The sequence below is a fragment of the Amphibalanus amphitrite genome, unplaced genomic scaffold (genome assembly GCF_019059575.1).
Source record: "Amphibalanus amphitrite isolate SeventyFive unplaced genomic scaffold, NRLGWU_Aamphi_draft 000006F_arrow, whole genome shotgun sequence".
NCBI classification, from domain to species: domain Eukaryota; kingdom Metazoa; phylum Arthropoda; class Thecostraca; order Balanomorpha; family Balanidae; genus Amphibalanus; species Amphibalanus amphitrite.
This window is the reverse complement of record NW_024881502.1, coordinates 318,914-344,654: the sequence shown is the minus strand read 5'-3', so window position 1 is coordinate 344,654 and position 25,741 is coordinate 318,914. Positions and strand designations below refer to the sequence as shown.

General features: G+C 53.9%; 2 protein-coding genes across 3 annotated transcripts; both read right to left on the bottom strand.

Moving 5' to 3' along the window:
• Positions 1-1,871: 1,871 nt before the first annotated feature.
• LOC122377989 (dipeptidyl aminopeptidase-like protein 6) lies at positions 1,872-25,449 on the bottom strand. Of its 2 annotated transcripts, XM_043358684.1 has the most exons (16): positions 24,857-25,449; positions 19,018-19,104; positions 16,054-16,267; positions 15,527-15,621; positions 15,159-15,233; positions 14,449-14,501; positions 9,991-10,226; positions 9,560-9,714; positions 8,801-8,913; positions 7,625-7,745; positions 6,921-7,129; positions 4,777-5,208; positions 4,250-4,402; positions 3,928-4,082; positions 3,348-3,517; positions 1,872-2,918 (listed from the first exon to the last, which is right to left on the bottom strand). In XM_043358684.1, exons 2-16 carry the CDS (start codon positions 19,102-19,104, stop codon positions 2,796-2,798), a joined length of 2,391 nt encoding a protein of 796 aa, XP_043214619.1. In that variant the 5' UTR covers positions 24,857-25,449; the 3' UTR covers positions 1,872-2,795. The 2 variants fall into 2 exon arrangements, with proteins under 2 accessions (XP_043214619.1, XP_043214626.1); XM_043358691.1 differs by lacking the exons at positions 15,527-15,621; positions 16,054-16,267 and having other exon boundaries at positions 24,857-25,435.
• LOC122377999 (tetraspanin-33-like) lies at positions 10,790-13,819 on the bottom strand. Its single transcript, XM_043358704.1, has 2 exons — positions 12,068-13,819; positions 10,790-11,312 (listed from the first exon to the last, which is right to left on the bottom strand). The coding sequence occupies exons 1-2, from the start codon at positions 13,418-13,420 to the stop codon at positions 11,310-11,312; spliced, it is 1,356 nt and encodes a 451-aa protein (XP_043214639.1). The 5' UTR covers positions 13,421-13,819; the 3' UTR covers positions 10,790-11,309.
• Positions 25,450-25,741: the final 292 nt, after the last annotated feature.

Genomic DNA, 25,741 nt, shown 5'->3' with positions numbered 1-25,741 from the left:
GCGCCCGAGGGCCGCCACGCGCCGGCCGGCCGGGCGCGCGCTGCGTCCACCACCAGCAGCGCCAGTGCCGCCGCCGAGATGAGCGCGCTGCGCAGCGCCGCCAGCGAGCACCACCAGCGGCCGGCGGGCGCCGCGCCGGGCCGGAACGGCAGCAGTCCCAGGCCGGCGGCCACCAGCAGCGCCGGCCGCAGAGCGCGCGTCACGGAGCCCGGCCCGGCCTCCGCTGTGGACAGGGCGCGCGTCACAGAGCCCGGCCCGGCCTCCGCTGCCGACAGCCAAACGGTCACACTTAGAGCGATCACGAATATTTTGTATATGAAAAGTAATAAAAGTGATAAAGTAGCAAAAAACGAATAAATTAATATGATACCGATAATTTGATGATTGACTGGTAAATTTTATATGCACGAAAGTACATAATGCTCTCAGTCAGGCATGCCTAGAAAATAATGCCAACAAGAAACACTTGCGAAAGAGCATGATCGTCAAAAATGTTGTTTAGGGGTAACAGATGACCACTAACTGCTGCGTCCCGATCGCATCACGAGCTCACCTTGCGGCACGTGCGGAGCGGCCATGCTCGGCCTGACCTGTTCAGACCGGACTGGGGCCGGCGGCAGCGGTCCGACCCACCTCTGTTGTGCAGAGGCCAGCTTCGACCCGTGGACCTCTTCGCAGCCGCTCCAAAGGAGCAGCGCTCCCAGCCGGCATCACACGGAGTGGATTGAGCAAACAGGGCGGCATTCTTCACTCCTGCAGTCTCCCGACATCGGCGAGGAAGCCGTCTTTGAAATACAATCGTTATGTTTACCTGGAGAATTGCCGCCGTGGCACAGGTTCGATACACCTGTTTAATGACAAATAAGAGCACTTTACCGGTTTATTGACCTGACCTTGGACTTGAAGCTAGTGACATATTGCCGGCTGCGGCGCCGCAGCTGAGAGAGCACACAGCGGTGTCAGGTGTGGCTCACTATGTACGTACATAGGCGACGGTCGGCGACGGTCGGCGACTTTTCCAGGCTCTGATCCATCCTCGTACGCAGTAAAATTGAATCGAGCGCGGCTCTGGTGTCACTGGATGTTTAAAATAAATCGCATTCATAATGTCAATGAAATTGTCATATTGCCTCTTGTACGGTGGATGCCTTCACCTGCATGTCGTGCCGAAATGCGCAGTACATAATTACATTGCAACCAGCTGGTATAGGCGTCCAAACTCGACGCCTGGCGGCATGCTGTGCCGCACGACTCGCCGACTAGGTTTCAGCTCGCGCCGCTAGATGTCACTGCGACTGCGCCTGGAGCGGTAGGCTGCGCCGGCAGACACTCGCGCTACCAGATGCGTGTGAACTGAGTATACGCCTGGAGCGGTAGGCTGTACCGGCGGACAGTGGCGCCGCCCGATCTCTCCGCAATCAGACCGGACTATGGGGGCGGCTCGGTGCCTTCACTCATCACTGCCTCCTAGTCCTATCCTGCTGCCCACGGGTGGCCAAATCAGGGCCGGGTGCCATAACGTCAGCACCGCACCGTCAGTACTCAGCAGCAGTCCTACTAATCGCTGAGGACCGTTCAAGTGTTCAGTGTGTCACTAGTCAAAAGTCAGTCCCCCCCCCCCCCCCAGCCTCCTAATCGGCTGATTAGTAAAACGACAAAACACGACACAGCGGTTTGGCAATTTTAATATATGTTGGCTGCGCTGCTCCACACTATCCTGATTCGCGCCATCACCCCGCGGTGCGGCGTTCAGAGGTCGATAGTCGCCACGTGCCCGTACCGTGGTGTGCCGCACAATTGCCAGGTGTCCGCCGCGAGATGTGCCGCACAGTCGACATGTGCCCGTACCGTGGTGTGCCGCACAGTCGCCAGACCGCAGTCTATGTTTATTGAACGGGGTCGTAAGGCGAATACACAGTACACAAGCTACCAGCTCAGATCATTAGGCAACTGTAAGGCCAAACATACGATCCGCTCTGCTCGCTAACCGTGCTCAGATCGCTCTACATCTGCCATCAGTCCTACGCAGGATAACGGTCCTACCCCTAACTACTCTACTTGTACTTTGGTAGTTATTGGAATAAACGCACTGACTTATTGAGCAAAAGGCCTGGCAAGAGGCCATTCATGGACAACGTTGCCGAAGGCAGACGTGACATCTTATAGTCACCGGCCGGCCAGCTAGCTACGGAATACGTGATCCATGCGTACGAGGTGGGCGCAGAGGCGCTCCCGTGTCTGACGGTAGACAGGAGAGGGGTATGGCCGCAGTGAGGGCGGCCGGGGCTCGCCGGGTCGCAGACACGCTCCGCACAGAGGGGGAGCCGTCACCACCAGCGCACCGAGCATACGACACCTGCTCCCGGCTGGGGTGATCTCCTTTTGCGCAGAGAAGGCTCGGAAAAAGGTCTAGTAAAGGTTTGATTGAAATGGTGACCTTATCGAACATGGTTCAGTGAAACTTAACTGACTGACAGCAGATGATAGGCCTGGTGCAATAGAGCACCAGCGCTATGACGCCTCAGGCGATTGCTCCAAAAGTAGGTGAGTGGATAAATACGCAGACGATTCGCCACAAAAAAATGAGTGCTATCCATGACTCTTCAACAGCCAACAATCTTGACGCCTCACATAAATCACTGCTGGGGATAAAACCTTCCAATAAAACAACAATAATACAGGTTTCGGGAGTAATCTCATCGGGAGATAAAACGATCACGGCGTGTGTAACAACGAAAGACTCTACTGACGCATCGTACAATAGCTCGAATTCATCCATGCAACTGTCCGGACCATCAGCCATCCTCGTCCTCTTTGGCGATTAGCTGCGGGAAGCACTTGGGGATGAGAAAGTCCTCGAGCGACTTGAGGAGGTGAGACTTGACGGAGCGAAAGTAGACGTCCTCGTCCGAGTATACCTGCACCAACAAACGCCGCGGGTCAGTGAGTCGGTCGAATGCGGCACTAGTCATAATCGAGTAATGTAGTTACGCGTTACGATAAAGACACCGCGTGGAATGTCCACTGTGGAGGGTGAAAGCGACACCCGGTGATTGGGACACAGTGAGGTAGATTTGCAGATCCCCCATTCGCCACGGCCAGAACGCCGTGTCCAAATGCTGCCTGCTGGACTCGCCTGCTGCTAGTGCAACACGGACTCGCCTGCTGCTGGTGTTATTGGGACTCGCCTGCTACTAGTGTCTAAACTGGGACTCGCCTGCTACCAGTGCGACTGGGACTCGCCTGCTACTAGTATTACTGGGACTCGCCTGCTACTAGTGCTGCTGGGACTCGCCTGCTACCAGTGTGGTTGGGAATCGCCTGCTGCTAGTGCGACTGAGACTCGCCTGCTGGTAGAAGAGCACGCCGAGCTCGACCAGTCTCCGGGAGAGCAGCTCGCCGTGCACAAAGAGCGGGTCGGCCGTGCCGTACACCAGGAACAGTGCGTGGTCGCGTAGGCGCTCCACGGCGTCCAGGATGTTGGTCGAATCGCCGTACCGCTCTGCGTGGTACGCGTCTGCCGGAGCCGCCACACGGCCCAGTGATAACGCCAGCTCACAGCTCATGGACACGGGAAACGGCTGCAGGAGCCGCCGCACGGCCCAGTGATAACGCCAGCTCATAGCTCATGGACACGGGAAACGGCTGCCGCTACCGGCGGTTAATGCTGTATCTACTGGATATACCAAATACACACCTACATATTTTGCATTTTCATATTTTGTTCCAGCTAATACGGTAATACCAGCTCATCAGGAGGTTGCAACGATTCAACGAATTAAATCGACATGCACATTCCATCATGATATACACAGTAAAGTGTTGTTCCGAACTGCCTCTTTTTCGCAAAAAAAAATTATTAGTGCGGCATCAGGCTGACAACACACGTGACTGGACTCAAGATTACTTTATTACGACTGGACTGACCGTAGAGCTGTAGTTCGACGACCGGCCAGATGGCGGCGCCACAGTCGACCCGCGGACTGTCGGCCATGGCCACCAGGGCCGTGTGGCCTCCGAATCCGGTGCCGAGGACGGCGGTCCGAGCCGGGTCTAGGAACGGGTACTGCTCCAGCAGGTGGCTGCCGACACGCCACACACACAGGCTGTGGTTACAGCGGACCGAATGGCTGGGAAGGGGAGACATTTCAGATCCGGGAGCCCATACAAGAAGCCCCGCCGGTAACTGATCCAAATCCATCATGATTGGGTGTGTTGTTTCCATTGATTGCAATAAAGATAAGCATACCTGAAGATGTGCTCAGTTCTCTTTTGATTATCGAAGAAGCTTCTGCGGGCCAGTTGCGCGGTGCACTTAATTCTCACAAACACCAGGTCCCACTTGCTAACCATCAGTGTGGCGAACTGCAGACTCCAGTCCAACTCCAGCACATCGTCCTGGCTGAAATATCAGAAAACATCTCAATTCCGAATCCCGTATACATATAAACTTATATATAAACTGATTAAACGTCACTAAATAATGAATAACACAGCTTTTACCTTCGATTGATTCATCACGATATTCTGCAACAAATGTTAAATTATTCGAAAGTGGTATAAATATACGAGAAAAAAAAAAAGAAATGTGAACCTGATACAAATCGGGATGATCAAAATGAAAGGTAGCTAAGTGTGACGTTAATGACAAGTGCAATTTTGAGTGTTCTGCCATCTGCCGGGTTTCTACACCACAAAACTATCAGTGCCCCTCCTTTTGTGTCACTGCATCCATTTCAGTACCAGGGGAGCGCGCTGTGCGCCGCCCCTACTCACATGTCCAGCACGAACGGGAACAGGTAGCTGCCGCCCTTCTTCTCGTCCCACAGCTTGGGCATCATCACCTCCAGCAGCACGGTCTCGGCGCCGAGGGTCACCCTCTCTGTGATCAGCTGGGGCGCGGCCAGGCCCCGGGTCCGCTCGGCCAGCTCCTCGCCGGGGTCCAGGACGGCCAGCGCGCGGCTCAGAGGCCGGTCGACCAGCAGCAGGCTGCGCCCCGGGCCGCGCGAGCACTCCAGCGCCACCGCCGCGCCGCCGTCACCGGCCGGCGGGAAGACGGCGCGCACGGTGTGGCAGTGCCTCCCCGCCAGCGCCTCGCCGCCGCAGCTGAGACAGGCGGCCGCCGCCGGCCGGGCCGCGCCTGAGTCCGGCCGCCGGTACAGGTGACTCTCCGACCGGCCGGCCGAATTACTCACTCCAGTGTAGTAGCTGAGGAAATAAAAACACATTGTAGCTTTGGGTGTGGAAAGATATATCAAGAGAAAAAGATACGATTAAGGATGGGATAATGTCAATTATTGACCAGACGTCGAAAGTCACACGCTATTATATTACATAGAAAGGCCCTTCAGCCAGAATTTTACACAAGAAAGTCACTTAGGTCTCCGGCTGACGCCAGCAGTCGGTATCTCTGGACTTTGTATGTCTGTGTGCCGGTATGTCTGTGTGTCTGTATGTATGTGTGTCTGTGTGTCTGTGTCTGTGTCTGTATGTTGTGTGTCTGTAGTTATGTGTGCCGGTATGTCCGTGTGTCTGTATGTCCGTGTGTTTTATATCTGTGTGTCGGTGTGTCTGTGTGCCTGTGTGTGTCTGTGTGTCTGTGTGTCTGTCTCTGTGTCTCTGTGTCTCTGTGTGTCTGTGTATGTGTGTGTCTGTGTGTCTGTCTCTCTGTGTGTGTGTGTGTGTGTATATGTGTGTCTGTGTCTATGTGTCTGTGTCTGTGTCTCTGTGTCTCTGTGTGTCTGTGTCTGTTTGTGTCTGTGTGTCTGTGTTAGAGATGTCATTCGGATACCAACCTTTTGGTATACCGATACCAAACCGATACCAACTTGGTATTTGGTATTTCAAGGCGACTGGATTTGGTATTTTGTTGTTATGATGAATCCTCGCTAATGTAAAAGAGGCTGAGTATTTGGTAAAAAGTTAGTATTTTCCTCATATTCCCAAGTCGTTTTGGTTTCGGTATTTTTTCATGGATATTGTTGGTATTTGGTTTGGTATCGGTAGGTATCTCGATTTTCCGTAATTGACATCACTAGTCTGTGTGTCTGTGTGTGCCTGTGTATCTGTGTGTTTGTGTGTCTGTCTCTGTTTGTATGTGTATATGTGTGTCTGTGTCTATGTGTCTGTGTCTATGTGTCTGTGTCTATGTGTCTGTGTCTATGTGTCTGTGTCTATGTGTCTGTGTCTATGTGTCTGTGTCTATGTGTCTGTGTCTATGTGTCTGTGTCTATGTGTCTGTGTCTATGTCTATGTGTATGTGTCTATGTGTCTGTGTCTATGTGTCTGTGTCTATGTGTCTGTGTCTATGTGTCTGTGTCTATGTGTCTGTGTCTATGTGTCTGTGTCTATGTGTCTGTGTCTATGTGTCTGTGTTTATGTGTCTGTGTCTGTGCCTGTGCCTGTGTCTGTGTGTATGTGTCTGTATCTGTGTGTCTGTATCTGTGTGTCTGTATGTCCGTGTGTCTGTATGTCCGTGTGTCTGTATGTCTGTGCGTTTGTGTGTCTGTGTGTCTGTGTGTGCCGGGCGGCGCGCCTCACATCCAGTGGCGGTCGCTGTCCCAGTACAGCAGCTGGCTGACGCGGTGTGTCTGTGTGTCTGTATGTTTGTGTGTGTCTGTGTGTGCCGGGCGGCGCGCCTCACATCCAGTGGCGGTCGCTGTCCCAGTACAGCAGCTGGCTGACGCGGTGTGTCTGTATGTTTGTGTGTATCTGTGTGTGCCGGGCGGCGCGCCTCACATCCAGTGGCGGTCGCTGTCCCAGTACAGCAGCTCGCTGATGCGGTGTGTCTGTGTGTCTGTGTGTCCCACTCCCAGTGCTGTGTGTGCCGTTATGTCTATGTGTCTGTGTGTGTGTCTGTGTGTGTGTGTGTCTGAAGGTCTCTGTATGTCTGTGTCTGTGTGCCGGGCGGCGCGCCTCACATCCAGTGGCGGTCGCTGTCCCAGTACAGCAGCTGGCTGACGCGGTGTGTCCCGGTGCTGTGCCGCACCCGGCCGCCGGCGGGCGCCACCTCCAGCAGCTCGGTGCCGGTCGCGGCCCCGTCTTCCAGTTGTACGACGAACCGGGACCGGTCAGCGGCGAACAGGGGATGCAGCTCGCTGACCCGGCGGCCGGCGCCGGCAGCGTACGCCTGCAGCTCAGTGGACACGGTCAGCGGGGCAGGAGGGTCAGCGGGGGCAGGAGGGAGGGTCAGCGGAAGCAGGAGGACGGTCAGCGGGGCAGGAGGGAGTCAGCGGGACAGGAGGGGTGTCAGCGGGGTCAGCGGGGGCAGGAGGAGGGCCAGCGGGACAGGAGGGTCAGCGGGGCAGGAGAGGGGTCAGCAGGACAGGAGGGAGAGTCAGCGGGATAGGAGGGCCAGCGGGGGCAGGAGGGAGGGGGTGGAGTCAGTGGGACAGGAGGGAGGGTCAAATGGAATCATCTTCACGAAAGATGTGACAGATGTATTTTACCTTGCAGGGCACTTATAATGCCAGTAAACTATTGATGACTCATGATAACAAATTCAAATTGGTACGAGATACTAAAAGATAAACTTACGAGTAATTTTATTGCGTTTAAGCAGTCTCCACAAAGGTCATTGTTGATTGAGCGCTGATTTTCCTTTGGAGTCGTGTTTGTTCGTTACCTCTGTGCAGTTCCAGCCGGGAGCGGTACAGAGCCACACCCGACCCAAGGTCAGGTCACGAGAGGTGGTTGACACGGAGACCATACGGTCCCCGACCCAGCGCGCCTCCGTCAGGTAAAAACTGCCGCAGAACAGTCACAGTCACACTCACAGTCACAGTCACAGTCATACTCACAGTCACATTCCTACACACTTACACAGGGATCATACGATCCCCGACCCACTACCCAGCGCGCCTCCGTCAGGTAAAAACTGTGGCAGAGTCACAGTCACACTCACAGTCACAGTCACAGTCACAGTCAGAGTTGCAGTCACACACAGAGACCATACGGTCCCCGACCCAGCGCGCCTCCGTCAGGTAAAAACTGCGGCAGAGTCACAGTCACACTCACAGTCACAGTCATACTCACAGTCACACACGGACACCAATATACGGTCCCCGACCTAGCGCGCCTCCGTCAGGTAAAAACTGCTGCAGAGTCACGGTCACACTCACAGTCACAGTCACAGTCACAGTCACACTCACAGTCACAGTCACACTCACAGTCACATTCCACACAGACACAGTCACAGGTAAAAGTTAAAACGTGCGGCGGTGGCACAACGGACAACCAAGCACAAAGACGCTGTCAGTGCAGGTAGCGCCACAAGCAATACAACATGGAGGGCAGTCGGGCTCGGCAAAAGTGGTTACGACCGCTCTGGCTTATTTTCAGGACAACCATGATTCATATGTGTTCACGAAATGTAGGTATCAATGAAGCTAGCTTCACCAAATAATAGCCGTTTTCACGACGGCTATCTTGGTACACATTTGGTGCACATCTGGTACAGATTAGGTGCAGATTTGGTCAAATCAGGTTCAGTGTGTGTCTCTTAGCAGCTATCAGTTAGGGTTGCACTAATTGCTTATATGCCTGCTTTGTCATATTATCAGAGAGCCTCATCGAATAAAACACTGAAATAAATTCATAAAATGACGATATTTGCTGTAAAAGAAATTATATACGAGTAGGTGCAGATTTGGTCAAATCAGGTGCATTTGCCGGATAGCCCGTCGTGAAAACGGCTAATATGCAGTGGTAGCCTTTATAGCCTTTATCATTGTTGAATCTCAGTAGTGGGTAAAGGCGTTCGTGGAAATGCTGTCTGCTGCGCCGAATGAGTATGGTTTACCTTTGCCTGGAATCCTTGCCCAGCTTCAGCTGTGTTATGCTTGGTTTACTGGTACTGACTGTAGTATCCACATCACATATACTGATGGATATTTCAGTCATCGCTCCACTCCACTGTAAAACACACAGAACACGGATCAGGTATGTTGCTTGTGTGAATCGGTACCGCTAGCAAACACATGTAAATCTGCTCTACATTGACTGATATACAAGCATAGGAATTCCATTGAAGGTAGGTACGGTGCGGAGTGCGGATGGCATACCTATGAAGACAAACTCAGGATATTCAGATTTTTTTCCGTATATCCTGCTCTGTAAAACTCATTGCAAGCAGTTTCTATTGAACATTATTTAATTTTCTCCCCCAGCAAAAACAAAGGGAAATTTCCATTAGCATCGCATCCCGCGGAAGGGACCTACGAGTATAAATAATAAATATCCGTTTGGGTCCAAAAGTAGTGCACATTCCACTTTCAGGGCATCTGTCAGCCGATTACATGTTTCCTTTCCCTCCATTTTGTTACAATTCGTATCGGATTTCGTCTTCGATATTACGATAGGGTGTCAGCAAACAATTCAGAGGACAGACACCTACAGGACAATTGGACGGACGTTTAGAGGACAGTCGACACTAGCTCAGAGGACAGCTGCTCAGATAAAGTCGGACAGTGGCTCAGAAGATAGTCGCTCAGAGGACAGTCACTCAGTCACTCAGGCCTCAGAGGACAGTCGGACAGTCGGACAGAGGACAGTCGCTGACCTTTGGATAGGGCATCCTGCGCCGGACGATCGCGCCTCCCCTGGGGTAGGTCAGTGTCTCCACCACGTCCAGAGACGAGTCGTTGAACGTGACGAACATCAGGTGGCCGCCCGACGGCGAGAACCACATCGCCTGAGCGCTGCCGAAACGGTTCTCTGCGAAAGATGCACAAGTATGCAGAAAAGGGATGGGCATACAAATTGAACGTTTATTTAAGAAAAGTCACTCAAAACTGGCGCGATATTGGTCGAACGAATAAACAGAGTGTATAATTTGATCTTGCCGGCACTGGATATCTCGTTTACGTCGATGATAAAGGGAATTTTTCTGAACATTCGCAGACGTAGACACTAGACACCCCTCGCCTCCAAATCGGGGACTCTCTCTCTCTCTCGCTCTCTCCCTCTCACTCGCCGCTCGCGCTGACTGACCTCTGTACCACCAGTTGGCCACTCCGTTCAGCACGGTCCGGTCGTCCGTTCCGGTGCGGGTCAGCCGGACGGCGGCCGTGGTGCCGGTGGCCGACGGCAGCAGGAGCACGTCGCCGCCGCGCACCACGGCCAGCGGGTAGCCGCCGGGCGCCGGCCGGGCCCGCGGCGAGAACAGGGCCAGCTGCAGGTGCGGCTCCTCGGCGGCGTCCGCGGACAGGTGCACCGGGTACTGGTGACTGCCGGCCGCCGAGACACAGCGAGCGGGCGGGCGCGTCACAGAACGGCTGCTCTCGCCTCTCTCTCTCGCGGACTCCCGACTCCGACAACGTTCACATGCCTTTGCTTGCATATCAGAAAATGATATGATATGTATATCAATATTGGACACTGATATTTACAAATATTAAGGAAAATTCATATACATACCAATTACCAATTGTGTGAGGTGTTCCCTCGTATCCATTATCCGGTACAACATAGACAATCATTTTGAGAAAAAAAAAACATGCCACACAACTCCAATTTACACTTATAATCAGCTTAACGTTATTTAACAGCTCACTCGGAAGCATATTACTCGAGCCCCTGCAGAGCCCTGCAGGACTGGGGTCAAGCTCGATACTTTTATAGGGCCAGACGGCTGGGAATGCCGACGAAGTCCACTTAGGTATCATTGATGGCGTTATCTCGACTTAAATAATAAATAATTCGGAACTTTATATTGTAATTTGTAGATAATGTGAGCTGGAGCAGGTAGTGAATGTGCATTGTGCATTAGCATCGGGATTGGTAAAATTCGTTTGCAATGTGCAGCATTTATTTGCTGATGAAGTTTTGGTAGTTGATGAACACGTTTCTCACACGGTCATTGGCATCATTGGCACTGAAACAAGTAACAACGATATCATAGGCAATGAGCGCAATTAAACGGTGACAGTTTGCGATTGTAGCGCACACTGTATACAGATGACAATTAATGCGAGGGCAATCATACATCGCGCCACGGGTACAGTTGTAAGAGATGCAGGAATGCAACAGGACGCGCAATGACGCGGCCTAAGTCAGCATTGGACAAGTATTTGTCATAATGCTGACATCACCGTTCCTTTAGACTGTCGACTAGCCAGAGCGACTAGCCTATAAGTGATATAACGTGCTCAGGTACAATCACATTTTGGCCACCCGATGTTGTTACTTTGACTTTTGAGGCTTATCTTGGGCTGTCCTCTCGAAAGAGTTCCGGCTATTTCACCTCGATTCGCTGGGGGAGTGGCAATGAGCTAGGTGTACGCCAGTCGGCTGGCCTCAGCTGATCCGTTTTACTGAGAAATCGAGAACACACATTATCAATTTCTAATAAATGCTCGTTGTCCAGTTGCGCCACTTCACTTGATGATGCGTTTTGATGATAAATCAGCCAATGCTAATCTGTCACATGGCAGAGTTGACGAAGCAAGTGACGAATTGATATTATGCCAACCGCTGATGCTCAGAAATAGGTCAGCTGGAATAACTCTCAAGCTGTGATAATCTGGGCGGCCTCACTGTCGACCGTATCCGTGCTGGCGCCGCTGCCAGCCGGCCGCCCGGTGACGCCGTCCGACCCAGCCGGCCGATCGGTGACGCTGCCTGGGCCGTCCGCCTTCCCGGCGCTGCCGCCCGACCCTGCCGGCCGTCCGGCGCCGCTGCCGCCCGACCCTGCCGACCGGCCGGCGCCGCTGCCGCCCGACCCTGTCGGCCCGCCGACAGCTCTACCTGGGTCGTCCGCCTGCCGGGCACTGCCCCCCGACCCCGCCGGCCGTCCGGCACTGCCCCCTGACCCTGCCGGCCGTCCGGCACTGCCCCCCGACCCTGCCGGCCCCTGGGCGTGGCCGCCGGCCGACCCCTGGGCGTGGCCGCCGGCCGACCCCTGGGCGTGGCTGTCAGTCGGCCCCTCGGCGTCGCTCGGGCAGAAGTAGGACTGCTCGGCGGCCGAGTCCAGCAGCTCGCCCACGTCGGCCAGCTCGGTCCGGCTGGGCCGCACGGCGCCCGCCGACGCCGCGCGGAACGTGGTGGCGAACAGGCGCTCCCCGATTACCTGGCCACCGCTGCCGACCACCACGATTGCGGGCGGCTCGCTGGAGCGCCGACCCGACCCCTCGCCGGGCGTCAGGTCAGCCTCCTCGTCCGCGCGCTGGCTAGTCTCGTCCAGAGGCTGGCCATCCTCGTCCTCCGCTGGTCGGTGAGCCTCCTCGCTGTCTGGCTGTCCGGCCTCGCCGTCGGCCGGCCAGTCCGGCTCGGCGTGCCTGGCCTTGGCGCCCGGCGGAGCAGTCTTGGTGCGCCGCACGGCCGGCCCGTGGCCCATCTTCACCACGGACGGCAGCTTGGTGTGCGTCTCGTCGTCGGCGGGTGGCGGCGGCGGCCGCTCCGTCTGCCCGGGCGGCGCCGCCGCGGGCCGCGGCGAGCTCGGCGGCGGCTCCCGGCTCGCAGGTGATGCGGCGCGGCGCCGGTGCGGCGCGGCCTTCCGGTCCCACCAGGGGCCGCGGTACACGCCGTTCAGCATCTGCAGCTCGTTGACCAGGCGCGTGCACTGAAAGGTGACGGCCACCAGCGCGGCCACCTCGAGCAGCGCCACCAGGCCGGCCACCACCGCGTGCGAGTACACCCACAGTTGGACGGCGTGCAGGCAGCCCATGGTGTGGATGGCGCGGCTGGCGATGTTGCGGTCCAGCCTCTGCACGCCGCGGCCGCACAGCGCGTTGGTGACGCCCGTCTGGTTTCGGCAGCAGGACCAGGGCACGCCGCACCGCTCCGGGCTCGGGTTGCCGTCCGAGCAGTTGAAGTAGATGTTGCGGGTCCAGTCCTGGAAGCCGTCGTCGCGCAGTCCGCAGCAGTGGAACGTGGTCTGCAGGTAGTCCATCAGCGTCTCGACGTCGCTGCTGCTGCGGTAGTCGACCACCGCCTGTTCGGCCAGCATCCTCTCCAGGAACGGCCGCGAGTAGTCGGCGAACACGAACACGAACACGGCCAGGCCGAGCTTGAGCAGCAGCGCCGCGATCAGCGCTATGTAGAAGACGCGGACCAGCGCGATGTTCTCGCGCAGCACGCCCACCAGGCCGCAGTAGGTGATGACAGACGACACGATGCCGTTACACAGCAGCACCAGCGAGAAATTGAGCCAGAACTCGGAGAAATTGCCGGCCGATATGACTTCTTCTTGATCTTTCCTCTGTATGATTAAATAGGCACCGATGCAAGCAATGACAACACTGAAACACCACAGGATGCAGATGATGGTGAGGAGAATGCTTTTGTTAGTCTTGTTCACGTCCTTCACATCATACGCAAACATAGGGAAGGGGTCGCAGCACATCTTGCTTGGGTCTTTGTACCGCGACGGTGCCCCTTTCTTCTTTTTCTTACCACCACCTTTCTTACTTACTTTGGTCATATTTCTGGTCTTTTCTCTTCCTTGTTAACCAAGCTCCGCACCTAACCAATCGATTTTCAACACAAGGCCAGCCATTTGATTTATCATGGACTTTTATTCATAATAGAGTCATAGGGAATGTTGAAATGATGTCATATTACATTCCGTCGACCTTTGAGTGGCTTGCTTTGTTGCGTTATCCGGCCTACGCCGGTATCTTGTACATTTGTAGCTTGGTGTAAGAGTGCATAATTTCTTGACACGAAACTTTAAAAAGTACTATCCATACACTACTGTAAAAGTGTACGATTAACTGAACTTCTTACACTTATATAGCCATGTCCTTGTAAGTTGGCTTCTTATAAGCCATAATAAGCCTGCATAAGTTGCGCTTGAAGTTGCGCATCAAATGTGTCAACTTTGCGAAAAACAAAACTTAATTAGCAGATTTGTCATCAGCGTGCGTTTGTGGTAGTTTGTCTTCCATTTTTGTAGAACAAAATTACATTTTTGAAGGTACTGAAGGACAGGGTGCTATGTATACATAGACTGTTACAGCGACACGTTCAGCTTTATATTGAACCCAAACGCTATCAAATGGACCATCGCCCTAAAACACCAGGTTCACAAATCTTTTCCACCAGCCATTTACTCTTCAGCATGTTTTTAATCCGTAACATTTCAATTTGGGATAAACCTAATAAATAATTATACGATGCGATAACATTTTTCCTCACGAGTGCATGCATGTCTATAAACGACTCAACTCAGCTTTCAACTCCAAATCAGTTGCTAAGGGTGTCTTTCTTTTATTCAACGAAACAATCAATAATGAACACGTTACCAGCTATACAATCATTTTCGAGTGATTTAAATGAATTTCACAAGCAAAGTTGAGGATCCCAAGCGAAGTTAGTTTTGTATATAGCAATGGGAATAATGAGAGGCCTCAGATCCGTAATAAGAATAGATACTATATAAACCACATGACATCTATCAATATAAATTTTAGTTGAACTGCATGCAACCAATTGCTGTCACCGACTTACCCATTGATGATATCTTGAATGGTGTACTGCGCCTCGGACGAACTCCGGAGACCCTGTGGAGTGTGGAACACGACAGAGTTAAATGTATCGGGAGCTCCGAGAACCCTGTGGAGCATGACAGAGGTATGTCGGGAGCTCGGAGAATCATGCGGAGCATGACAGAGTTATACCGAGAGTCCCGAAGGCCCTGCATGGAGCACGATAGAGTTACAGTTAGGTATGCCGAGAGTTCCGGATGCCCTGTGGAATACGATAGAGTTAGAGTTAGGTATGCCGAGAGTTCCGGAGGCCCTGTGGAACACGACCGTTATAGCAGAGCCCCGAAGACAATGACACGGGACGGGACGGTAATAATACCCCGGATAGGTACTCTGCTGGATCTGATAGGCTGTAGGTATAGACCGGTGTGAGGCCATGGGAAGCTTGAGGACTCTGATAGACGTGAAGTCAGGTGAACAGAGCTAAAGAAAGACCATCAGAGACACTAAGTTTTACGGTGCTGTGCACGGCATTTTGATAGCTGAGTTGATTGGTAACAGGCCTCTGTTATGCTTTACCTAATGAGTTGCACGGGTGTCTTTAGCCAAGATATTTGATTCACATTTCACGTAGCATCCCAACGCACACGGCTAAGCGCACAACCACAACAGGACAATGCTATATATATATCTACGAAACGTATTGACCGATCCTGGCAGTACATTACGTACGTAAAGTATCCTTCTCCGTTCCAGTATATATCTTCCGTCCGATGTAATGAGCGTGTCGATATCTCCGACTGGCACCTGACAAAACAGCGCAGTCAATGGTCAACAGTGACTTGTCAAATTTTCTATTGGTGGCTCTAGAAAGAGGGTCTTAGTTATTCTTCGCTATTGGCAATTTCATTGCTTTTTTGTTGAACGAAAATAATGGCAACACCTATCAAACGAATCGGAAGGTGGCTACAATTATGAAAGACTGGCTGAGTATCGCATGTTACATTCTTATAAAGCTGTATACATTTTCATTACTTTGTGGATGTTTTAATGAATAAATAAGCTATCATTTATTTTGAGTTTTCTTTTCACGTCTTTACCTCTTCCGAAAACCGAAACACTATCCTAGAACTATTTTTCCGAACGTCATATTCTCTGAGATCCCCTTTAGAGTCCTTATAAAACAGCTTGGAGCCTGCAAAATGGAAAAGACCGAGTTAGTACAAATTGCTCAACCTTTCAATGATACATTTGCGAAGATAGAGGTTTGAGAGATCGAGATTATCTAGATTAAAATCGTACATATTTGTGATTTTATTCAAGTCCCGATTCTGACGGTAAGTCAGTGGGGTGAACACTGAACATACATAATAAACATCCAATTAATTACAATTTTCATTTTAAATGTGCCCCAGGCCAACCACTTGAGCCTCCATACCGAGATATATAATAGTAAAGCACAAAATATATGAGTGAGAGCATCATGTCAAATGTTTGAAGTGCAAGGCTCAGCACATAACACTTTTTAATTGGTTTGCTGACAAATTCTGCTGATATCTGCCGACATACGTTAGACTTCATTGCGCCATGTGCTGTAGCCGTCAATACGTGCTGGGCGCCGTCCCACCTCTCCAGGCCACGAAGAAGGCCGGCGTCCTGAACGGGTGTCGCAGCACGTCCCGCACGTCCAGCCGGCGGCCGATCAGCACGTGCCGCGGGTCGCGCACGCCGATCACGACCACGCTGATGACCACGGCCAGCAGGACGACGAAGATGATCAGCCAGGCGATCAGCAGACCGCGGTAGTTCTTCTGCGGCTCCTGCACCTCGGAGACGATGCCCTGCCGTCGACAGGAGACTTGTGGTCCACCTGGGCGCTATACCTATAATACCCAACCGGGGAGGGAAGAACTGTGCTCCACAGAAGCACAATAATACCCAACCGGGGAGGGAAGAACTGTGGTCTACAGCGCCACACTAATACCCAACCGGGGAGGGAAGACCTGTGGTCCACAGCGCCACACTTATACCCTCCGAAGGGAAAGACCTGCGGTCCAAAAGGGCACAGCACAAAACAATCCCGAGGAGAGGAGGCGTGTGGTGCATCTCGGCACAATTATGCCCGACCGAGGAGGAAAAAAAAAACTACGGCCCACAATATGGTCATAATAGAAGACCTGCGAGCTAAGGAAGCACTTCACCCAGTGCCGCGTCAGATGGTGCACTAGCCAGTCATCCACGACGCAGTGATTTCGAGTCTTGCGGCACAGTCTATGTACAGGCGCCGTTTCTGGCGCCATCTATTGAGAAAGTAGGATATTGCACTGATATCGCCAGAGACCGTTACCCTGTTGGACTGATATCGGCAGAGACTCGCACCCTGTTTGACCGGCGCGCCGTTTTTGCTGTGTTTGTGTTTGGCTGCGTCTGTCCCAGCAGCCGTTATATTCGCTTGCCGCTGGATGACTGGCTCAGAGTCCAGGCAGTCGGGGCGGCGAGCACCCCGCACCGAGACACAACTGGGCGCCGGGAGGCCATTGTCACCGGCCCGTGATGAGCCGTTTGGCAGCCTCCCGAGAACGACTGGGCGCCGCAGAGACCGCGCCCATTCACCGTCTGCGCTGCACTGCCCCGGTAACTGCAGCCCTCCAGAGGCAGGTGTTACACTGCCCCGGTAACTGCAGCCCTCCAGAGGCAGGTGTTACACTGCCCCGGTAACTGCAGCCCTCCAGAGGCAGGTGTTACACTGCCCCGGTTACTGCAGCCCTTCCAGAGGCAGGTGTTACACTGCCCCGGTAACTGCAGCCCTCCAGAGGTAGGTGTTACACTGCCCCGGTAACTGCAGCCCTCCAGAGGCAGGTGTTACACTGCCCCGGTAACTGCAGCCCTTCCAGAGGTAGGTGTTACACTGCCCCGGTAACTGCAGCCCTCCAGAGGCAGGTGTTACACTGCCCCGGTAACTGCAGCCCTCCAGAGGCAGGCCGCCACTCACCGTCTGCGTTACACTGCCCCGGTAACTGCAGCCCTCCAGAGGCAGGTGTTACACTGCCCCGGTAACTGCAGCCCTCCAGAGGCAGGCCGCCACTCACCGTCTGCGTTACACTGCCCCGGTAACTGCAGCCCTCCAGAGGCAGGTGTTACACTGCCCCGGTAACTGCAGCCCTCCAGAGGCAGGCCGCCACTCACCGTCTGCGTTACACTGCCCCGGTAACTGCAGCCCTCCAGAGGCAGGTGTTACACTGCCCCGGTAACTGCAGCCCTCCAGAGGCAGGCCGCCACTCACCGTCTGCGTTACACTGCCCCGGTAACTGCAGTCCTCCAGAGGCAGGCCGCCACTCACCGTCTGCGTTACACTGCCCCGGTAACTGCAGTCCTCCAGAGACAGGCCGCCACTCACCGTCTGCGCTGCCCCGGTAACTGCAGCCCTCCTCCCATCGCGGCCGGGAAAGGCGACCGACGCGTAGGAGCCTCCTCCAGAGCTACTTTGAACCCTCACCGAACCTATTGGTTCCCCACATGCACCCCGGCCGAGGGCGGAGTGAAAGAGAGGGAGCTGGGTACTTAAGATGTCAATCGGATACCAACTTTTTGGTATACCGATACCAAACCGATACCAACTCGATATTTGGTATTTCTATCCTAATGTGTTTGGTATTTTGTTAGTGTCATGGACCCTCGCTAAAGTTTAAGAGGCTAAGAAATCGGTAAAAAGTTGGTATTTTCCTCACGTTCCCAAGTTGGTTTGGTTTCGCCGGTATTTCTGCACGGTTTTGTTTGGTATTTGGTTTGATATCAGTATTCCGATTTTCCGTGTTTAACATCACTAGTGGGTACAACCCCCTCACTGTTTCGTCCGTAATTGAGCTAGAGCCTCGCGGAAAAAAAACGAGCAAGTGCGCCGTTACAAGACGCAACGATTGGTACCCGATTTTAATGTCTCGGGTCAATCGGTGACCTCTGAGGTCAGGCAAGTAGGCCAAGGCACGTGTTCGGTTTTTGGTTAATAACATCGCTATTCGCTAGGAATGGCTGCAGAACCGCAAATTTGGCATAATCGTGTTTGCCTAGCTCAGGCGCGTCGCATCATATATGTACTTTTTGTTTGGGTGAAGTCACCTTAAGATGTTGCCTTCGGGTCAAGGTCAGGACAGAGCCACTCAGGTCACGAAGTTGATCGAAAGGGTCATACTGCATATCATTCGATTTAGCAGATCTTCTCGAGCCCATTGGTGGCTTTCCCGACTCTCTAGCTTAATTTGACCGGGAGTTTTTGACGAAAATGGCCAGGACGGCCGGAAGTTAGACTATCGCCGTTTGCCAGGAGAGGGTTACAGACTACCGTCGTTAGCTGGGAGGACCGGACGTCGGTCTCCTGCCGCACGCCACCGTCACACGCACGCGACTGGGGGAAGGGGGGGGGGTGACGATCACGGGTCACCGGTCACCGGGCCACACCCCTGCAAAGGTCAGCCGGCCGTCGAGGCCGTGAGAATGCCCGGTGGGGCAGGAGACACCCGACGGAGCCCAGCAGAACCTGCCGGAGAGGTAAAAACACACCAGCGCTGTTAGCATTGAACCTTAGTGTGCCTACCTTTCTCTGTGGCGTTTTGGGGTTGACCACCTGCAGTGTGTTGTCGGGCTGGACCCGCCAGTCGTTCTGGCCGACCGTGCCGCGCATCTGAAACAACAGACAGCGGGACAGAGCTCAGTGTCAGACAGCGGGCCAGTGCTGAGCAACGGACAATGGATAACAGGGCTCACCACCAGACATCGAGCCGGAGAACAACTAACAACGGGCTGGAGCTCACCAGCAGTCAATGGGCCAGAGCTAAAACAGCTCGACAACATCGGGTCACAGCTGAGCGGCAGACAGCGAGCCAGAACTCAGCAACACATTACGGGATGCAGCCCACCAACAGACAACGGGTTGTATTCCCGAGCCGAGGGTGAGTTAGCCGGCGGCCGTCAATGACGCCAGTTGGCAGCTGGTGACAGCTGGCACGGTTCCGGCCGCCCCGACAGTGCCACGGCTCGCTGCCGCAGCCCGCCCCGGCAGAATTACCGCGCTCACTGCTGGGAGGACGGGCAGTGGGCGGCTCACTACTGGGGGACCTACAGTAGGCGGCGGCCGACCGGCGACCGCGGCCACCCTGCAGCCACACGCGACTGTGTCAGGCGGGCCCGGTCCGCGGCGGCATTCGATTCGTCCGGGGCCGTCCGTATGGACCGTCGGTACTGTGTTAGAGGGAAGGGGAGGGGAGGGGAGGTGTCGGTGGACCGTCGCCGGTGGCCCGCGCTCGTTTGGCAGCCGCCGGGGGACGGAGCGCCGCGCCGCGCCGCGCCACTGCTCGCCGCCGAGGGTGGCCGCTATTCAGAGCCGGCGCGCCGCTCTGAGTTCCGCGCCCTGTCCGCCGGGACGGAGGACCGCTTGGCTGACCGACCTGGCAGCCGGCAGCCGTACGGCCTTCGTAGATGACGGGCGTGGAGGCCAACTCAGAGTGAATGGGAGTGTTGCGAACTAGAAGAACGTTAACTGCTGGGTAAACAAACACGACAAGTGAGCCGTCAGCTCGCTAAGTGAGCGAATGATGCATGCCTTTGAAAGGAGAGGTTGTAATGTTGAACACCGCTTGTCGATGCATCTCTGGTAGGCCTATCGTTCGTTCTATTTGCACTCTAACGTGCCGTTCACCGCGAATAACACTAGACATTACAATGCGAACAACAGCGACTGCAAACGCCTAGCATGACACTAACGCATGTAACAATACGTTTTACATGAACTTCAGTCCATGTTAGCACCAAAACACGGCTAAATGTGCCAACACTGGCATCATTAGCATGAATCTTGCTTTGTTTATCTGATAAACATGCATAAAAGTTGCTGGAATTTATTAAAGTGATTCCTACACAGGTAGGAGTGTGTAGTGACGCGAATGTCAGTCACTTTTGTGTGTGTAAGAATAGACAGCGCTCGGTCCTATGACAGTGAACGGCGCCCAGCCCTATGACAGTGGATGGCGTTCAGCCCCATACGACAGCCGTGAACGGCGCCCAGCCCTATGACAGTGAATGGCGCTCAGCCCCATACGACAGTCGTGAACGGCGCCCAGCCCTATGACAGTGGATGGCGTTCAGCCCCATACGACAGCCGTGAACGGCGCCCAGCCCTATGACAGTGAATGGCGCTCAGCCCCATACGACAGTCGTGAACGGCGCCCAGCCCTATGACAGTGAATGGCGCTCAGCCCCATACGACAGTCGTGAACGGCGCCCAGCCCTATGACAGTGAATGGCGCTCAGCCCCATACGACAGCCGTGAACGGCGCTCAGCCCTATGACAGTGAATGGCGCTCAGCCCCATACGACAGCCGTGAACGGCGCTCAGCGGACGGCGCGGTCTCCGCCCGGCCGGACCGTGCAGTCCTCGGTCGCACTGTGAAGTTCCCGAACCACAGTCGACAGTGCACTTCCCGGACCATAGTCTGACCGAGCAGACCCCCCCCCCCTCCCCGGCGGACCATGCAGTCCTCGGTCGGACCGTTCAGTATGACAGTGGAACCGCAGTTCCCGAACCGCAGTCGGACCATTCAGTCCCGGGTAGGACCGCTCCGACCCGCGGGCCCGGAGACCGCCGTTCACGCTGATTTGCACTTGTCAGACACGCCACACTCTCGTTATGAACGTGACAGGGACCAGCAGCTCTCCAGCTGGGCGATCTATGCAGCTCGCTGTGCTATCAGGCTAATTTGTGAGTACTGTATCACATTGAAGCTGTGTGGCCCGACATGCTGCGATGGTAGTCGGGCACCAGTTAGTGCCGGCGGGCCGCGGCGCCGCGGGACGGTGGCCAAGCACCGGCGGCGGCTCAGCAGCGCCCAGTGACGGACGGCCGCGGCAGCTGCCGTGTTTCAGAGATGGTGTTTAGCCGTGACTGTGACCGCGCGCGGCGGGACAGTGGGAAGGGTCGGCACAGAGCTGTGGCGCAGCGGGAGGTACCGCCGCAGTGACGAGAGGGCTGGCCGGGCAGGGACGGGCGCCGGTGGACCGGCCGAGATTCCGGGCGAGAGAGGACGCCTATGAGCGCCCGCCACTGTGGGAGCGTGTCCTGTTTGAGAGGTTATGCTATATGTATGTATGTACTTACTTACATACGAGAACGTACCCAAGTTCACGTGTATGAAGTTACATAGCTGCGCTAGATGTCACTGCTATTTGCGCCTGAACTTATGCTGTACCGTACGTCTTCAAATCTATGTCGTGCTTCTGCCGCTAGATGTCACTACAGTTTGCGCCTGAAGTTATGCTGTACCGCACATATCCAAACCTATATTGTACCGCTGCCGCTAGATGTCACTACAGTTTGCGCCTAAAGGTATATGTACTGTACCGCTTATCATTGCAATAGTGTAAATACAGCTGAGTAAATGAGGATAAATTCCGCCTACTTCTGCCGCCTCCTGGTGACACGTTAAAGTCCTCGGCCAGCTTCAGGTTACATGTAATCAATTTTTCGTCGCATAGGAATACAAATGATGTCTGGAAAATGGTGAGTATTTAAAAATGGTGAGCATTTCAGCTCATTTCTTTTCGATGGACTCTCGTCTCTGATGGTTTCCTACTCCAAATGGTGCATCATCACCTTTTTACACCACTCATCAGCTTGTGACGAATTTGGCGGAGACGTCATGTTGCGATGTAATCGAACGCTCGAGGTCATTGTTGTTATGCTCACTCTGATTTATAGTTCTTTTGACATCAATTATGTGTGCATTCAGCTGCACGCAATTGGGTATTATGGATTATAATCGAATGACAGCCTTTTAACGTGACAGCGCCAAACAATGCATTAATTTTTTAGCAATTCAGTTGAATTTACCAAGTTGGTTCGTGTTCCGCACTTCCCATGGGTTTGATAAGCATTTGAGTTTCTGTTGGTTTTCCATTTGTGTAAAATTGGCATCTCTAGCATCCACTGTTGTCAGTATAGTTTCCGTCGGGTCAGGGCGCCATGTATGTACATACCGGACGAGCCTGCGCCCCGGGGAAAGCGGACCTGTCCACAGCACGGACGACGCGACAGTCGTGATTGGGATGTGGCGCTCATTATTTCAAGGAACGATCATGATTGTGCGAGAAGCCATCGGATTAATTATAATCTGCCACCTGGACTATCTATTCTGGATTATCTGTCGGTCATTACGGCGTGTCTCCTCCCGTCAAACCCAAAAGTTCTGTCGAGTCTCCGGAGATGAAAAGGACTCCGGAGATGCCGGCGGTCCAGTGTCAGATGCAGCAGCACACAGGAACGGTGTTGTTCGTCACAGCGTGTCTCCGTCTGTCGAGCTGAGGTCACTGCTCAGAGCTCAGGGCTCAGGGTTCAGGCGGTCCGCGCAGTGTCAGATGCCCATCAATTGGCCCCATAATGACCCGCGGCAAAATAAACCGAGCCGCCCCGGCAGTGCCGACAGAACGACTGCTTTCAAACATCGGGCGATCGATGACCGTGATGTAATGACGATACCAAAAGCTTAACTCGGATTCGCAATGTCATTAGCGTAGGATGACGTCGGTCTCGCAGCACTCCATCGCTAGTCAACAGAAAGCAACTGATTTATTTCACCTTATGGCACCCCAAGCATTGTCAAAATAGGAACTGCATGTGACGACTCAGTCAGTCTAGTTGTCTTATAAAGACCTAACCCTGTACTTACCGTCTGAGAACCGTCCTTGACTCGCAAAATTGCTTGCGGAATGTGTCTCATGGCGTCATTCAAACGTCGACTGTCACCCACTTTCAGCTACGTGGCGAAACATGGGGGCTCATAGCGCACTTTGCCTGTCACTGGGTTCATGGGTGAAGATATTCATTTACAAAAAGGCACTTAACAAATAAAGATTTGAATGTAGATGTTACAGCTTAGAGAAATGGAGAATATAGCCGTAAATTTGGCCCCTGAACTGGCTCACCGATATCCCCGCCGGTGGTCGATACCTAATTGTTGTCATGGTCGGGACTTCGGGAGCGCTGTTTTTCACTCTGTCGCCTTTCCACAATCATGTTATTATGTGTACCAATATCTATGTAGCTGTAGGTCACGTAGTGACTTTCGTCACCGTCCATTAAAATAAGCGCAGAATCGGCAGTCTGTCACTTCTACAGCCCGCTTCTACCGTTTCTTCAATTATCCAAGGGATAAACAATAACAGTAAGTAAAACTCATACCGCGCCGGGTCGGGGGGGGGGGGGTGTTTGAACACCCCCCCCCCCTGCGGTTTTTGGCACACCTGTTTGTGCATCTTTTCCGCACATGTTGTGAAAATTTCAGACCCAGGTCACCTTAGGTCAGGGCACCAGGTCACGCCAAGTGACCTCACCTCAGAAAAAAATAAGAATGCTCGTCATAGCTACACAGATTGATCGATTGCCTTGAAACTTTCAGAGATTGATTAGAGCAACATTATCTATAAAATGTTTATCTCGGAATTTTGATATCGGTGACCTAAGGTCAGGTCAATTTTGCGACCTCTCCATTACAAGTCAATGGGAGAAAATTGAAAAGCGTCTGTTTTGCACGAACGCTATTCTAGACACTCTCAAACATCGAGATGTAGGTAAAATGGAGACACTGAACCGGAAAATGGCAACTGTGACCCCTCGTTATGTCCCCGAGGTCATCTCAGGTCACGAACAGAATCTAACAGTTTTTCGCTAATAACTTCCGATAAAGACGTGCTAGAGCGCTGAAAACGCCTTAGATGTGTTCGGCTTGACGTTGCGGATCGACTGATATGCAACATGACCTTTTCCGGTCAGGTCATGACCTTGACCTGAGGTCAAATTTTCAAGTTGACCTTTCACGGTCAAATTATAGTTCATTCGACGCGTCTCGACGAGAGGAGCACGATGCTGGCAAAAGTAATGTCACGGCTCTTTTGAGTCAAAAGTTATTGCCGAAAAAACATTTTTCGTAAAAACGGCTATTTTTGGAGTTTTTGCCCTCTGGAGGCTAAACCGTTGACCTGAGGTCAAATCTGAGAACATTGCTTAGAAAGGTCTGTAAAAGGACTATCGAATGCGCTTTTCCGCGGCGCTGTAGCTCTATCGGTTCCCGAGATAGCCGTTGGCAGTTTCCAAAATGTTGAAATAGTGAACATTTGACCTTTGGTGACCTCTGGTGACCTGACCTTTGACCTGACCCAAAAAATGGCCGAAGTGTTTTCGTCCTTATTTTGGACGTTCTTTCGATTACCGCTTACCGCGTGTCGCTACGTGGCCCAGGAGCCGAGTTAGAAGGGGGGGGGTGTTCAGACACCCCCCCCCCCCCGGCCCGGCGCGGAATCTCACAGCACCTGCCCGGCGCGGGTTAAAAGCATCTCTAGTTTCTGTTCTGAGCATCACGTATGATCAGCGATCAGTCCTTGCTTACCTTGCATGTGCTGTGGGAATTTCTGAACAGTTGGCGAGTTGCTGCGGCCACTGGCAGTGCCGTTTAGTCTTTGATGCCTGTGCCTCCTGCTGCCCGCGTGCCGTTTCAGTGTCCGAAACAGCGGTAAGACGACTGCACCAACCCCACAATGCTGCACACCACGCGTCAGTTTTGTTTACTTTCTACTGTGCAGTGCGCGCTCCAGTGAAGGCGACCAGCTCCGCTGACAGCCCGCTGATATTTCCACCGCTCGGTGAAGCTGCCAGCGGGGACCTCTCCGTTATTCGAGACGTTTGGCCGTCTTCCGGCGCTCGTCACTCCATTTCACCAGATGGTTGTCACCCAGGTGATATTTCCCGCCGCGGACTTCGTCAGACGTCAGCGCGAAAACCGTCACTGACCCAGTCACCGCGCAGGCCCGCACCCACACAGCAAATAGCACGGGGACGGAGCACTGCTGGTGAGGAGCACTGCTGGTATACTGGTGCAGTGCGCCGCTGGTACCGGTACGGTGCACGGAGCCGAGCCGCCCCTGCTCCACAGGGCAGCGCCAGCCGGCTACGTTCGTTCGGTGGCGGCCGGCCGCTAGCACTGGCGCGGCCGCGGCGGGCGGGCGGGCGGGCGGGAGGCCAGCATTCTGACAGCGTCGCGTCGCCGCGCGGCGGCCAGGGCCGGCTCCGACACGCGGTGACCGGACCAAGAATGTGGGCTGTGGCCCACCACCGCCACATCCTGGGGAGACGGCCGGGCAGATGGGAACCCCCATGACTCCCAGAGGGTACGCGGCGGGCAGATGGGAGCCCCTATAACTCCCAGAGGGTACGCGGCGGGCAGATGGGAGCCCCAGAATTCGCTGGGGTTCAGGGGGCAAGATGGAAGCCCTCA

Bases quoted from the DNA above. Each gene is read 5' to 3' on its own strand.
- LOC122377999 (XM_043358704.1), bottom strand. From the start codon at position 13,420: ATGACCAAAGTAAGTAAGAAAGGTGGTGGTAAGAAAAAGAAGAAAGGG.
- LOC122377989 (XM_043358684.1), bottom strand. From the start codon at position 19,104: ATGCGCGGCACGGTCGGCCAGAACGACTGGCGGGTCCAGCCCGACAAC. The intron at 15,622-16,053 runs GTGGGACGGCGC...TCCATTTTGCAG, and splicing joins CTTCTTCGTGGCCTGGAGAG to GCTCCAAGCTGTTTTATAAG. The intron at 9,715-9,990 runs GTCAGTCAGCGC...CATCTTTCGCAG, and splicing joins GGCCAACTGGTGGTACAGAG to AGAACCGTTTCGGCAGCGCT.